General features: G+C 59.5%; 3 protein-coding genes across 3 annotated transcripts in view, besides 1 other annotated feature; 1 reads left to right on the forward strand and 2 right to left on the reverse strand.

Moving 5' to 3' along the window:
- Positions 1–337, forward strand: part of LPMP_040330 (hypothetical protein) — a gene marked incomplete at both ends in the record, with an annotated part of 1,062 nt that extends 725 nt beyond the window's left edge. Inside the window, one exon of the mRNA XM_010705380.1 lies at positions 1–337. This exon is cut by the window's left edge and continues 725 nt beyond it. Coding sequence (XP_010703682.1) covers positions 1–337 — 337 coding nt within the window.
- Positions 338–10,511: 10,174 nt separating this feature from the next.
- Positions 10,512–11,294, reverse strand: LPMP_040340 (hypothetical protein; the record flags this gene model as incomplete). The annotated part of the gene is made up of 1 exon (XM_010705381.1): positions 10,512–11,294. One exon carries the CDS (start codon positions 11,292–11,294, stop codon positions 10,512–10,514), a length of 783 nt encoding a protein of 260 aa, XP_010703683.1.
- An 840-nt stretch (positions 11,295–12,134) lies between these two features.
- Positions 12,135–12,584: a repeat region.
- Positions 12,585–12,770: 186 nt separating this feature from the next.
- LPMP_040350 (anaphase promoting complex, subunit 10-like protein) lies at positions 12,771–13,790 on the reverse strand (the record flags this gene model as incomplete). The annotated part of the gene is made up of 1 exon (XM_010705382.1): positions 12,771–13,790. One exon carries the CDS (start codon positions 13,788–13,790, stop codon positions 12,771–12,773), a length of 1,020 nt encoding a protein of 339 aa, XP_010703684.1.
- Between the last annotated feature and the right edge of the window lie 977 nt (positions 13,791–14,767).

Consider the following 14,767-nt stretch of genomic DNA (forward strand, 5'->3'; position numbering starts at 1 on the left):
CACGATTTGGGACATCACCACCGATGACGAGCAGGAGATGCTCGCCGACACGCCGCCCGTCACAGTAGACCTGCGCCGCGGTGAGGCGCTACTGATTCATCCAAAGACGCTCTTCGCAACTCATGGCAACCGCTCCCTTGACACGGCGCGGTGCTGCTGCGTGCATTACATGGGCGAAGAGACGCATGCAGTGCAGGACGGCCCGTTGCTGCCGCACACTACCCGCTTCCGCGCCGGCGCGCGTGTCAGCGGCCCGTTCTTCCCCATCGTCTTTGACCCGGCTATGACGGAGGACCTTCTGATGCTGAACTGCGACGCGGGCGGCGCCACCGCCTGAGAACGAGGGGGGCGCGCATGTCGGGGCAGTCGCGTGTTGTTATCTGGCTGGCCGGTGCGCCGGATCCCCACCCGGGGACGATACCCCACCCACCCACCCACCCCCGGCGGCGCCGCCACACATGCGCAACCACGCACCTGGAAAAAAGACAAGGAGCAACTCCCAGCGCCCGGCATCCCCACCCCGGGGCGGGAATCGGCGCGGGGCCAGGCGACGCGAGGGGGGGAGGCCAAACCAACCGAAAACACGAAAAAAAGCGCGGCACCCCGGCACGGAACACCACGCCCGCCCGAGAGCTCCCCGGCCCCACCGCGGCGCCGGAAAAAGCGGAACCTGGAGGGGCGCGGAGGCACTTATTTCCACCAGCCCACCCAAGCAGCAAAACAAAACCGGAAAGCCCGTGCGCGGGGGAAAGGCTGCGCCAAGGGCGCACAGCCCGGCCCCCCACCCCCACAGCGCAGCCGCATGCAAACCACCCCAAAACCCGAGCCGCCACGAGAAAAGGGGCATCCCGCAAACCCATTTCCCGCGCGGCCCAGCACGTTTTCCCTTGCCCTACCGAGCGCAAAGCGGGGTGCCGGAAAAGCCCCGGCCCCCCCCCAAAAAAAAAGGTTTTGAACGAGGCGAACAAAAGACCCACCACCACCCCCGTGCACAAAAAAACGCAGAAATCCCCTGCTGGACATGAAGGGAAAACCACAGCAGCAGCACACCTCTGTACGCGCGTCATGTTCTGATTGGCGAGCATTCCGCCCACGACGGGGGTGCAAAACGCCCGCGCCACCCCTGCCCTTTTTCTCCGGCACGCACGCGCCGCATCAAGGTATTCTACATATTCCCCCCTTCAAAACCCATGAAAACCACGGCATCGATTAACACAACCCAGGGGTCCCCCCCAGCATGGCACAGAAGTGAAGCAAAAGCACGCAACCACTCGATGTTCACCGGGGCGCGAAATCGAGAAATGCAGAGAACAGCTAATCAGAGCATGGCATGACAATTTTGCCGGTGGTCTTTTGCCCTCATTTCCGTGACCCCGATACTAACAGCTTGCAAAACCAAAACGCAGGGGGAGGGGGGCTAATCGTGGATGTCGATTTGGTTCCTAGTTGTTTTCGGCATCCATTTGGTGAAGCTTGCGCGGAGCGTTTTTCACCAAACACCAAAGCGCGGCAATGTCACGGCACCCCTCGCCCCAGAAAAAAGTGCGCCAGGGGGTGCGGCCTGCATGTTTGAAAAGCTCGGCACACCCCAAGGAAAGCCAGAAGCAACGCAAAAACCCAGAAACCGAGGGCAACAGCGGAAAAAGCAGCGGTGATATAAGGAGCATTCAGGCGCAAAATATAGACAACAACCGAGCGAGGAAGCAACGCAAACACAATACGGTTTAGAGTGGGAATTTCTATTTTCCAATAACTGTGGCGGCGCATTGCCTTGGTGGAAAGATCGAATCCAAACGAAAAAGGCCTAAAGAAACCCAGCATCAATAGCGAAGAAAAGGAACACATGCCCCTGGTTTCGCTATAAAAAGGTACGGTTAACAATACTGTTTCTTCGGCTGCCGCCGTTTTTTTTTCTGTCCCCCCCCCCCCGTGTTTGGGGCAATAGGGTTGATTGCCGGCGCGGCCACCACGAATCGGATGGGCCGCCCCGGGCGAAGAAACCGCCAGAAGAGCTTGCGGCTGAGCATTCCGGAAGTGACTGCGCTTCGTCCGCGGAACAAAGGGGCAGAACACAAAACCATTTGGCGGGCCAATTTGTTCCCAAAGGGAACAGTGCCGGTGGTCGAACTTGCGGCCGGTCTTTGCGGAAGAGGGCGCGCAATGGGCGAGGCCTCAGCAGGTATCTGGGTTTGGGGGCACTACGCCACATAGCATTGCCCACTTACTAAAAAGGGAACGCGCAAGCCCCACCCACCAGCGGGGGCCCGCCGTTGCGCGTGGATGTCACGTGGCTTGTAACATCCGGAAGTTGCCCACAACGATTCCGCGATAAGGACGCATTTCTGGAATCTCCCGGGCCCTGCGGGGATTTCTTGGCGCCCCATTCCCCGTTGGCGGCGTACCGTGTAAAGCGGCAGCCTCTTCCCGCAATGGATTTCACCGACAACGGTTGGCGCAGTTTCCCACAGCTTAGAAAAGTCGTCCGTGACGGCATTCACCGCAGCGAATTCTCGACAACCCCGCTTCCCCCGGCGAGCCATGGGCCCCCCAGAAAAACAGGCCCTTCGGGCACGAGGGAGAGAGACGACCATCACACAAGCGGAAGCGATGCGCGCCCCCCTCCCTTAGCCACGACCCCCGTTTGCCAAGCAGCACCCTTGCAAGGAAGGAGAAAAGGTCCATGATGCAGATAGGTTGACTTTGGGTGAGGCATAGTAAACTACAGCAGCCGCTTCCACCGCGGCTTTATTGGATACCTCATTGAACCCCTGCGTGTGCGCATGCAAACCGGAGGCGAATTCCCCACCCGTTTCACACTAAGAATAGTGAGCAGGACCAGATTCCGCTCTCAACTGCAGAGGTTTGGCGCAAAGGACCTCTTCCTAGGGAAGTCGGAGGGGATTGGCCATCGGCCGCGTGAAGAAGCAACCGCTCTTCTTTCGGCGCGGTTTCCGCAATGGGAAGGGCGAGCTTCTGAAGACCTCTGCACATGGAAATGCCCTCTTCCTTGCAACTGCTAAGCACAGGGTCGCAGTCCTCGGTGACGGTTCGTCCGGTAGTCGTGCCAAAAGGGTTTTATAGCAGGATGGCGGCAGTGGCCGGCCAGTGCCCGGTGAAACAAGCATTTCCGTTCGAAGCCACGGTGTGGGGTGCTCCGGAGGGGCCGTTGGGGCGTTCATGAGTGCAGCATGCTTTGTAATAACAAAGTTGCCCTCTTCCACAAAGTGTGAATAGTCTACAGGCAAAGCGATTCCAATAGACACGCCGCGCGCAAACGCATCGTGCGCACCGGTGCAGTGGGGATCCATTCCCAACAAGTAGCCCAGAAACAAAGCCACTCATCCCCACCCCGCTCACCGGCGAGAAACTGGGCTTTGGCGGCAGGGGAAAAAGAGTGGCCGGTTGGAAAACCCAGATTCGACGAACGTGGATAGCCTGCGGGGCATGGGCCGTCTTCGAAACACTTGATTTTCAGGGGAAAGGGGCCGGATTCCAACAGCACCGGTTCCTCATCACGGGCGGAGAAAGGACCAGCGGCAAGCCGGCGAAAACGGATGCGCCGGCCGATCAGCTTGGATTTGGCCGTGCCCTGCATTTCCCTCCATCCGGCGGCCTGGGGCCACCATGGCCAGGGAGAAACTGTCTCACATCGCGCGGCGCGGGCCAAAATCGGCGGTTTGCAACACGACACAACTGCACCCCTGCAGTCCTGCTTGCTTTTGCGCATGCATCGCATTGGTGTTTTGTTTGGCTCGGGTGCCCGGTTGAAGACCAATACGCTTGGGATTCTTGTTGTCACCGAACAGTGAAACAGGGACCCGCGCCCTCCGAGGCAAAGTGGGTCGAACACTTTCTCTTCGTCTGTGTGGCTCGGGGTCTGCGAAACAGGGCTTCGCCTTTTTGCAGATTTATCTGCATGCTGCTGTCTTTCGATTGCGCTGTCACTTTTCCCACGACCGCGTTGCCGATCCTTACGCCAGAATTCCGCCAACGACATGGAATGGTGATGGTCAGGTCCTCTGCGTACATGCCAAACTGCGCGTAAGGAAATAGAGTTACCAACAACTCTGGGGGGGGGTGGCTTGCAGGGGGGATTGTTGTGGTGCAAGAACGGCTCCTTAGGGACACAAGCCTTTAGGGCATACTGTTTGCTTAATCGGTTTCCAAGCTTTGCTTGCGCATAGCGGTGTGCAAAGAAGTTTCGGAGCCAGTGCTTCAAAAGCGGGTGCCGGGGAAACTCTGTGGTCTCTTCGGGAAAATCGGGGAATCCATAGTGTCGAAGGCTTTTCTGGAATCCACCACGGTTATTAACGTCTGCATTGCTCGGTGGGTTGCCTGCTGCTCTCTGCCCGGGCGCTTGCCGATCATCACGTGACAATGGATATTTCTATGTATCTCGACCGTGTCCGTGATCCTGAAAGCACCGTTTTCATGGTGTAGTCACGCCCATGCGTATGTTGGCATGGATGGGGCTGCCACCCATGAAATAAGCACGCTAACGCCATGTGCCGCATAAGTTTGGAGACGCAAGAGGTGGGACTAATTGGCCGGCGCGAAGATTGCCCTGGTGGTTTCCCGGGTTTTGGTGGTGGTACAACGTGCGCGTTCTTCCGCTGTTGGGGAACAAGGTGGGCGATCCACATCCAGTTAATGGGGTTAAAATGCGCGCTTTGGCCTTATGGGGATGGCGGTGCAGCGCCTCGTTGGGGATGCCATCCGGCCCTGCCGCCCAGCTGTTTTCGAGACGAGCCAGGGCTCCCCCGGATTCTTTCCCGGAAAACAGGCGGTCTGTTCCCTCTTGCCTGTTTGTCTTCATCCAATTCGCCGTCACGCCACACCCTGGCTCGAAGGAAAGAAAACAGCGAGCGCGCGTGCTTGGCGCATCCTCGGGGGAGAAAGGTTAGGGGGATGGTGGTGAAGTCGGTGGCCCTTGTGCGTCGGCGGGCGGGGCGGGGGGGGTGGGGGCGCCTCCGGAATGAGGGAGGGTGTTCGCCCGAGTGAAATCATGGCTCGGAAAGGGAAAAATAGTGGGTGGCGATGATGAAAATGTCAGGGGGCTGGGGGTTGGCGGGGCGGTGGTATAGGGTTTGCGCAAGCAAGCGGTGCGTTCAACTAATGGTGTGTTCGGGGTGACCGTTTGGGAGGGCGGTGCCTGATGGACGGGGGGGATGGTTTTTGCAACGTGCATCGTTCGCAGCACCGACCATGAAGCAGAGTAGCCGGGATCGGCCTTTGACATCCGTCAGCGCCAGGTATCCTCGCGGGCTTGCCCGATGACGTGGTTTCCCTCATGCTGGCATAATTTGTGTGTGTGCAAGGTGCGACTGTTCGGGTTGGCACGGTAAGCATCTTGTGCGTTTACGGCTTGCTGGTTGGCGGTGTCCGTCCCGGCGGGCCATCGCATAACCCCACGAGTTTGACACCCGTGTGGGCAACTGCGCTTGGCAGCGCGCTGCGGGGCGGGGCTGGGGGATGCTTTATGCTCTTCCAGGGTGGTTCTTCCCAACGGTCTCGCAGCTTTTGGTGCTTCACCGAAATGGCCCCAATTTGCCCCTTTCCGGCTGTAAAACTGCCTCGGGGATGTGGGGGCCGGTGGGTTAGTAGGGCTCCGCAAACAAGAGTGATAGCAGAAGTGGGGAACTTGTGCTTGCTATCCGCTGTGCGGTTGAAATGGCAGCTGACCGCCCCGACGCCCCGGAGCCACGCCAAGCCCAGCGCGCCTTCTGCGCCGCTCTGGGAATATACTGTCATACCCGGCGCATTCTCCAGCATGAAACCCGTATCGCCAAACAGGGCCGCGGGCTGGTCGGCGGTGGCTGGATGCTCTGCGGGGTGCCGCCGGGATGGGGGGGGGGGGAATGAAATTCCCACAGGGCAACGAAGGGAAACCCCTTAAGGTGCTCACGAAGAGGTGGGGGCTCGCCGTGGCCGGGGCTTTGGGGGTCATGCAAAATGCCCCCAACCCCTGGCACGAGGCCGCTGCAGACCATCTCGGCGATAGCCCCTTCGACGGGCGAGTCTCCATCCCACAGCTTCCATTTGGCCTTTCGGGATTGCACACCTTTCTGGCGTGCGAATGTTGCCGCGCCGTCCCTCCGGTTTTCGTGGGCGCTGAAAGGGTTGTGTGCCCGGGCGCCTTCCAGGTGTTGGCAGGACTTGGCGAGAGCTTCGCCTCCTGAAGGGGGTAAGGATCCGCTTCGGCTGCGGGTGGTGCGGGCTGTTTGGCCTTGCTCGGGTTCTTCGCGTTTGTCTGTGCGATCGTAAGGGGTCCAGGGTTAGCTTCGGCTCCTCTGCGCCGAAGTAGCGACATTCCCAAACAGAGGGCCGCGGCCAGCTGCAAAACTCCACGCTCGAGGGGGGGCATTCAACACACTATATCTCACTGTGCTCTTCGGCGCTCGCCATTCTCCGTGAGGGGGTGGGCAGCGTTGGTTTTTTTTGGCGCCGCCATCATGCCCTGGCCACATTACAGTTTCGCCGGTGCTTCGTGTTTGGGTCTGTTTCGCGACCCCCTTGCTCAAACCCAACGGAGGCGCCAAGACCACCTGTACCCCGCCATTTCCCCGTCAACAAATAGGTTTCATCACTGGAACAAAAAGGGCTCCCGGGAGTTTTTGGCTGCGGAAAAAGCGGCGCATGGTTTTCGCGGCAAGCGCCCCCCTTTGCGCGCGGGGATTAGGAAGGCCCCGCGCCCCAAAAGGGTTCCCCGCGCGGCTGGCGCCCGGCGGAGCAAATCTGCTGAAGACCGGGGCGGGGCGGGAGGTTGCAAAACATTTCTGCCAGGGTGTTTGGTTGAACCATCGCCGAAGGATGCGGGTCCTCAAAAGGCGCGTGTCGTGCTTCAATGAAAGGGGTGGCTGGCTTTGGGAGGCGTCAGGGGGGGGTGTTGTTTTGGCGTGGTTCGATCCCTCGGTTCTCGCGGGGGAGTGGCGCCGGCGGCGCGGGGTCCCCGGCCTAACCGCCATGCGCCATATGAAACCCGCGGGGAACGATGCTTGCGGGATTTGTGCTGTGGAGGCGGAATGTTTTGGATTTTCTGAGTTGTGTTTTTTTTTTCGAGCAAATAGAAAAGCCTTTTGGTAATGAAGTCCGCCCGAAGGTCTCGCGCGGTTGCTTTTGGGATAATCGTGGCGGTTTCGTGGGAAATCCGCCGCTTCATCACGGGGTCGCTGAGGGGCGCTTCTTTTGCGGGGCAAAGGCCCGCGCCCTCGTGTTTTTATGAAACTTGAAATGCCCGGTGCGATTGTCTGCTGCTAAATGTCGGATTTATGTATCCTTGCCGAGTGGAAAGGCCCACCCCTTCTCACACCCGGGTTTCTGGGATCCCTCCGCAGGCTTGTGGGCGATTCGTGTTGTGCGGTGGGCTTTGTTTTGGGTTGCTGTGGCCCGGCTTCCCGTTGCTTTGCAGAAGGCAAATCTGGTTGTGCTTTGGCGCCGTGGATCGAGGCCGCGGGTGTTGCCAAGGGCTGCGGAACCCTGGGGCAGGTGAACCCCGGAAAGGGTTTGTTATCTATCGATTTTCGGTGGGGTGATCTGGTTTCCCGGCGCGGAGGGGGTGCCCAGCGTAAAAAAGAACGCGGCGGGCGGCCTTTGGCTACTGGGGTGCGTGTCTTGCTTGAAATTGCCTGCCCCGGGTGCCGGATGTTTCACTTGCAGCAGCCCAATCGGGTGGTGGTGTCCTTTGGGGCCGTTTTGGATAAAGGACTCGCCACTGGCGTTTGGGGTCGCGCGTTTCTGTCTTTCGGGGGTTGTTGCGGGTGCTGGTCTGACGCCGCTCTGGGGAACTTCCCCCTCGGCTAAACCCGGGTGCATCTTTTTTTGTTGGGGGGTTGTGGCTTTTGTTTGGGACCGTGCGCTTTGTATCCGGTGGCGGGGGGGTGCCTGCCGGGCCGGGGCGCCGCGTTTCCTCCGGCCCGCATGGGGTTTTCCTGCGCCTGGTGGTGGTGGGGTTTTGTGCTCCTGCGCTGCGGCGGGTTTCCCGCGGTCTTTCCCCCGCAACGGCGGCACCCACCCGCGCCAGCCCAAGGGAAAAGACCCCCCCGGCACCCCCTTTCCGTGGAGAAAATGGTGGCTTGTTGTGTTTTGTGGGCTTTGCAAGGGGGGCCCTTGGCAAAGCGGCTTTTTGGCGCGGGCTTTGTGTTTCTCGCGCTTTCCCGCTGTTTTGGGTCCTTCAGGTAGGGGGCGGTGGCGCCTTTTTCCCCTTCAGTGTTTTTTGCTTGGCTCTTTCGGAGCTTTGCGCGCGTCCTTTCCGGGAAGCTGCTGGTTTTAACTGCCGGGGGAAGCGCGGGGCTGGGGGTGTTCCCGCCGGTTTTTTGTTGAGGGGCCTCGTTCTTTTTTTCGCGCGTTCCGTTCGTCCGCATTCTCGTGGCGCTGCTGCTTTGGCCCCCCTTGGCCAGGGGGGGTGGGGTTTGAAGAATGGGCCGCGCGTGGGGCCTGCGGGGCGCTTTTCCGCGTGGCGTTCCTCCAGCGCTGTGGTGTTGGTGGGGGGGGGGTGGCGGGTTGGCTTTGGCGGGATGGCGCGCCCGACTGCGGTCGAAAAGGGCTGGGCGGGATAGCCTTCCCCCCCCCGCCCCCGCCAGCGGAAGCAGTCCGGCGTTGGCGAGGTGGGGGTTGCATGGCTTCCCCGGGGAGCACGGGGGTGGGGCGACGCGGGAAGGGAAAGAAAACCCGCACAATACACGAGCGCATGCAGACGTGGAAATAAACTCGCCTTATCGGCTCGCGTGTGCGAGTTAAATTTCTTTTTTTTTGAAGGCGTGCACGCGTACAATGGCGACGTGGCAGGGAAAAGGGCGTGCCCGTGCCCGGTAGGGGGGGGGGCGGTGTGTGTGTGAAAAAGAAGGCGGCATGAATGACGCCATCAGGGATGCTTTTTTTTTTCTTTTGCTTGCGAGCGTCTGCGCTGTTGACTTCCCCTTTCCCCCCCCGGTCGATCGCCTCGCATCTGTCGGCCGTTTCTCTTCTCCCCTGGCTCAGTAGAAAGGCTGAACGAGGAGAGCTCAAAGTAGCTTTCCACCCAATCATCCCCTCCCTCACAGACGCAGACAGATACACCCACACAGGCATGCACACCATAAGGTTTCCCTTGCGTCTTGACAAGCGGTGGATGAGGGAGGGGGCGGGAGTGGGTGGGAGGGCGTGCGGCGAGCGCGAGAGGACGGCGTCATACAGAGAAACCAGCGTGCGAAAGAGGGAGGGGAGAACTGGAAAAGGAAGTCAGAAGAGACGGAAGAACAATCTTAAAGGGGTCGATGAAGCCGAACGCACACATACCCACTTCTACACAAAGCCAAGAAAACATCAAGGCACATATGCGGTCCTTCCTCCCACTTCACACCACGCGGTGAAAGACGACGAGAGGGGGTAACACACCGAGGAGTGCAGGGGGGACGGGAAAGAATGGGAAAGGAGTGAGACGGAAGTGAACAGAAGAGAGAAAAGAAGTTCATTCGAGAGGGAGGGGGGATCAAACAACCAAACAACAAAGTACACACACACATACACATACACATACACACATTGCTTGAACTGAGCAAAGCAAAGGAACCGACCGACGATGCAAAACAAGGAGATCGCATAAGTCGATAAAACCACACAGGCCGGCGCAGGAAGAGGGGGGAGGAGGAGGGTAGACGGTGGCGAGCACCAGTGAGTTGGTGGCGATCATGGTCGTGGTAGTAGCGAAGGGAAAGGCGAGATGAAAGTTCTGGACTGAAAGGCGCAAAAAGGGATAGGGGTTGCTTACGTAGCCACACACACGCACACACACAGACTCGCCGAGGTTGTGTGTGTGCGCTTGAGGTTGTAGTCCTCTTGCCCTTCCACCTCTTCACATTCTCCTTCATCGACCCATTTTCACCACATTCTCTCAATCTCTGCTCCTTGCCTTCCTCACCCCAAACAACAACAACGCAGACGACGCGAGGGACGTCTACAGTAAAGAGAGAGGGGGGGGGAGATGGAAACGCAGCAGGCGATAAATAACAGTGCATACACATACGAAAAGAAAGGGACATCACACACACACACGCACCCACGCAACGTAATCTAATATACACACTATAAAGAGAATCACGCACGCTGTTATCTGTGTGAAGTAAAGATAAGTAAATCAAACCCAAGGATGGAGCGGAATGGAGGGAGGGGGAGGGAAAGAAAAAGATGTGCGCACCTACGAACAGGCGCATGCGCGTACGGTACGCCGAGTCAACGCTCCGCTTGTTCGTTCGACAGTTTCTCCCCACGTTTTTACTGCCGCTGTGTGTGTGTAGGGGGGGGGGAGGTTGAATGGGAGAGAGCGAGAAAATGAGGGAGTGAGGCAGGGTAGTGGTGGCGATTCCACTGGGAAAGAGAAGCAAGGCGATTGACGGGCCCTCCTCTCCTTCATGACATCCCCCCATTGGTGAACCAAGCCTTTACTACCTCGGGGCACCATTCTCTCTCTTCTCGTTTCTCCTCTCTCCCTTTTCTTTCGATATCCGGTGCTGTAGTCGTCACGGGAGGGGCTCTCGTCACGACCGAGTGCTGTCGGAGTAGCTGGTTCTTCGGCTGCTAGAAGCAAAAGACGAGCCGTCGCACTGACTCTCCGATTCCGAGAAGGAGGAGCGGCGCGAGGAGGCGAAGGACGAGCTGCCATCAGACTTGCTACTACCCGCGTGGCTGGAGCCACGACTCCTGAAGGAGCCACTGCGAGTCGCTAATTCGCTGTCCTCGTCTGCGTCGTCGTACTGCTTCTTCTTGCAGCAGCAGCAATAGACAATGAAAATCATGATGACGGCGGCCACCGATAGCACAAGGATGAGAATGGCCCACCAGGGGAACTTCTTTTCTGGTGGACTGTAGCTTATTCTGTCCTCGTAGTTGCAGATGACCGGGTAGTTGTCGTAGCCCGTTGAGCTGATGAGGCCTCTGTCCTGGGTGCTGTAGGCCGCGTACCTGTAGGTGGTGTACGCCCCTGTTGGATTTCCGCTTGCCCATTGGCTGCTGTTCACAAGCGTTTCGATCACTTGGCCGGCCTCGTAGATGTACCATAGCCACTTCCGGTCGGCGTTCAGGTACGCACTCACGTACGCCTGGGTCACCTTCTTGTCCTGCATGAGGCTCGCAACAAGACTCGTCATGGTTGTTGCGTACATGGCGACTGGGGTACTGCCAGGTTGTGCCGCCGTGCAGATTGCCTGAAGCTGATCGAAGCTAGTAAGGGGAAGCGTCGCGTCACTAGGGGCAAACAGTATACCAGCAGACGCAACGCTGGCAGCAAGACATACGGCCGCTGCCAAGCACACCGCCAGCATGGATGGCAGCGAGTTAGAGGACCAGGGAAGCTGAAGGCGCATCTGGGCGGGGGAGGCAAACTACTACTGTTCGTCCTTCGGCTTGCTGTCGTTCCCTGTCAATGAGTTTGGGACTGGCTCAAAATGTGGCTGCGGTGCGAGGGTGGCAAAAGTAGTTGCTAGGAGAGAGGGAGGGGGGAGGAGGAGGAGGGGCAGCACACACGGGGAGTGTGAGTCGGTTGCTGTTGGGGTAGGAGCTGTTACGAGCAACAGGAGGCGTGGCGAGAGAGAGAGAGGACGCACTGATGTGTGTGTGTGTGTGTGTGTGACGGCAGCGGCGGCACATCCACGTTCAAAGACAAGACGAGCCCACCACATACATCATAATCATCATTTCACAGCAGAAGACACGAGAGCAGAGGACATGGATGGCGGATCTGTCATACACACGTGCGCGTGTGTTGCAAGCGGGCGGTGTTGAGGAGGACAGCAGAGGGAACGAGATGCTTCTACGAGTCTACTCATCACTTCAGCCCCCCTCCCCCCCTCCCACACACACACATCGCGTTTGTCACTTCTCCCCTCCATGCAGAGCGCCCCTGTTCGCTTCATGTTGTGTGCGCACAGGCCTTCCTTGAGCGGTGGGAAACAAGCGAGAGGGAGGAGGAGAAACTAAAAAACGAAAACACCACGGCACACACGAGCAGAAGTCCAAAGAAGAGAGCCAAACGCGCACACCCGCCAGTGCGTGCGTACGACTTGGCGACACATACGTGCACGTGCATGTGTCTGTGTCTTTCCCCTCTTTGCCGAGGCGTCCACACTCTCTCGCTCCGCCACGCATGGGAGGCTCAACGCCCACAAACTCTACTACTATCACTCTCCACCCCCACTGCCGGTTACAGGGAACATTGCGTGGTGCGAAAGCACCCGTGGGGGTGCACGCGGTGCGGCAATGCGCTGGGTCAGTCATCAGGGCACGGCCCCCTGCCCGGTGCATACCCCCCGGAGTGGCTTAGGCTTCCCACACCAGTAGGCAGTTAGGGGTCCGGTGGGATGCGCACGAGTGGTGCTGACACTCTGCCCATCGCACGGATGGCGCAGGCGTGTGCGCTGTCGCGGGCCGCCCTGACGCAGCGCCGCCCAGGACCTGACCGCCGACACCAGCAGCGACGCATCGCTCTGGCCTCTCCTCACGCCGTAAGAGTGGGTGGGGGCAGGGGGGCTGCTTGGCTTCCCCACAGAGAGTGGGGGGTGCCGGGCTCTGGGAGAGACCACGCGCTGAGGTTTCCGCCCGTCATCAGGGGGACGGGAGGAGGAGGGGGGAGACGGAGCGATATGAGGGGTTCTAGTGTCCTGAGGCAGAAGAAGAAGAGAGGCATGCACACACACACACACATCTACGTGCGAGACGACACAGCGCCGCTTCCCGTTCTGTTGCCGTTGCGGGCTTCTTGTTGGTGGCTCTTTTCCCGTTCCCACATCAGCCACCATTCGTTATCGCAGCTGCAGCTCATCTGCGGTGCCTTCCAGCAGTTCGCCACCTCGCAGCGGCCCTGCGCACGTCACCATGTCCGCTGCGTCTGCGTTGCTTACCCGCTCCAACTCCTCGTAGCGAGGCCCCATGAGCCGAATCCCTCGCAGGTGGCAGTCACGCCCATTGAACTGATTTTCGCAGATGCAAACATCGATCACTGTGCACCACAGCCAACGGTCGGCGGGGTGGCTGGTGTTGTGCGCGATCATCTGAATCGCAGCGGGTGTTTGCGTTCCGGCGCTGGAGGAGGCCGCGTGATTGCCGTGCCTCAGAGCTGCGGCTACCTTGCTATACGGTATGGGCGACGGGGACGGCGAGGCGGCACCCCAGGGGCCCCGGCTCCGTGTGCTGCCGGCTTGCTGGCGCTGCCTCTTCGCCGCGCCGCCGCTCCTCCCCACACCACCACCACCACCACCACCATCGTTTTCACCGCCTCCTAGATCCTCGCTGGTGTCTCCTGCCGCCTCGCCGAGCTTTATCAGCACCCAGCCGCACTCCTGACCGGCGCCGATGTCCACCTTAGCGACCTCTGTCATGTCGCCGCTGTGCGTCCCCGCTTTTACCCGAATCACTCGCGGAGAGTAGCTCTGATCGACAGCGCTGTTCACGTACACCGCCATGGCCTCGATGGGGGTAAGCTGGCCGAGCTGGATGCGAATCACGTGCGGCAGCACCCCGTCGGACTGCCAGAAGTTGTTGAGGTCGTGGTGCTGCATCAAGTGGCGAACACCGTTGCCGTGCTTCGCGCTGCTCACTGTCCAGACAGTGTTGCCGGAACCGCCAACGTCCATCTGATTGTGCGCGCGAGCCCACTGCGCAAGCTGTGGGGCGCTTAGGACCTGAAAAGATGGCACGGCAGCGCCGGTTGACGACGAGGTGTCTGGCAAGGCAGAGGCGGAGGAGACCACCGGCTCACTCTCCTGCGATTGCGTGAGCTCCTCAACGCTGCTCTCGCGGTCGTAGTCGCCGCTGTCCTCCATCCTGAAGATGGCGTGCGTGTATGTGCGTGTGTTTGTGTGTTTGGGTGGAGGTGGTGAGGCAGCCAGTGAGGCGGAGTTCGAGTTCGTAATGTCTCGTTCTTTGCGTCTCTTCGCTTCTCCTTGTCCTCCTGGTCAAGGGGGGGTGCACCAGGTGGGACTGGAGGGACACATGAAAGGGGTGAAGGAGGAGGGGTGGGAGGAGGACAGGGAAGAGAGAGAGAGGACTCACAGATGGAAAGAGGGAGAAGTCGGGTGGGTGTGTCTGCCAGCGCGAGGGCCACCACCTCCTCTCACCCCTCTCCCTCTCTTCATTTTGCATCATTTCCTTTTCTTCTTCGTTTTGGGCGGTTGTTTGGCAACGCCCCCCCCCTTTGCCGCGCACTCTGTGAGCACCTCACATACGAGAGAAGACGGCTCGACTCGTGGAACACAGAGAAGGGGGTGGTGGTGGTGGGGTGCGAAGAGGAGCACAGGTGCCTTTGACGAGGATGGAGAGGGAAACGCACGACACGAGCGAGGGAAAGAGCGAACTCACTCCAACACAAGACAAGCACACACACACACATACAAAAATACGAGGAAAGCGAACAGAGAAAACAAAGATAGGTAAACAAGCATGGCGGCGTAACGTGGCGGCACACGAGCGGACGACGCACGAACGGGGCGTACGGGGGGGGGGGGGGGAGCGGGAGAGAAGGGGAGGAGGAGGAGAGGTGGTGGCGGGTGATGGGAAGTGAGGCGAGCGGGCGAGAGAGCAGAAGAAGTGGAGGAAGAGAAGAAAGACAAAAACACAATCGAAAAGCATACCGGTGTGAGTTGTGAGAGAGACGGAGGCGGAGAGGAGGAGGAGGAAGGGGGGGGAGGAGAAGGGAGGGGAGGAGGACGGACGTCCGTCCCGTCCCCTCCCTCCTCCTCCTCCTCCTACCTACCTCCTCCTACCGTACTACGTACGTACGTACGTACGTACGTACGACGTA

The sequence above is a fragment of the Leishmania panamensis genome, assembly GCF_000755165.1.
Source record: "Leishmania panamensis strain MHOM/PA/94/PSC-1 chromosome 4 sequence".
Lineage (NCBI taxonomy): Eukaryota > Euglenozoa > Kinetoplastea > Trypanosomatida > Trypanosomatidae > Leishmania > Leishmania panamensis.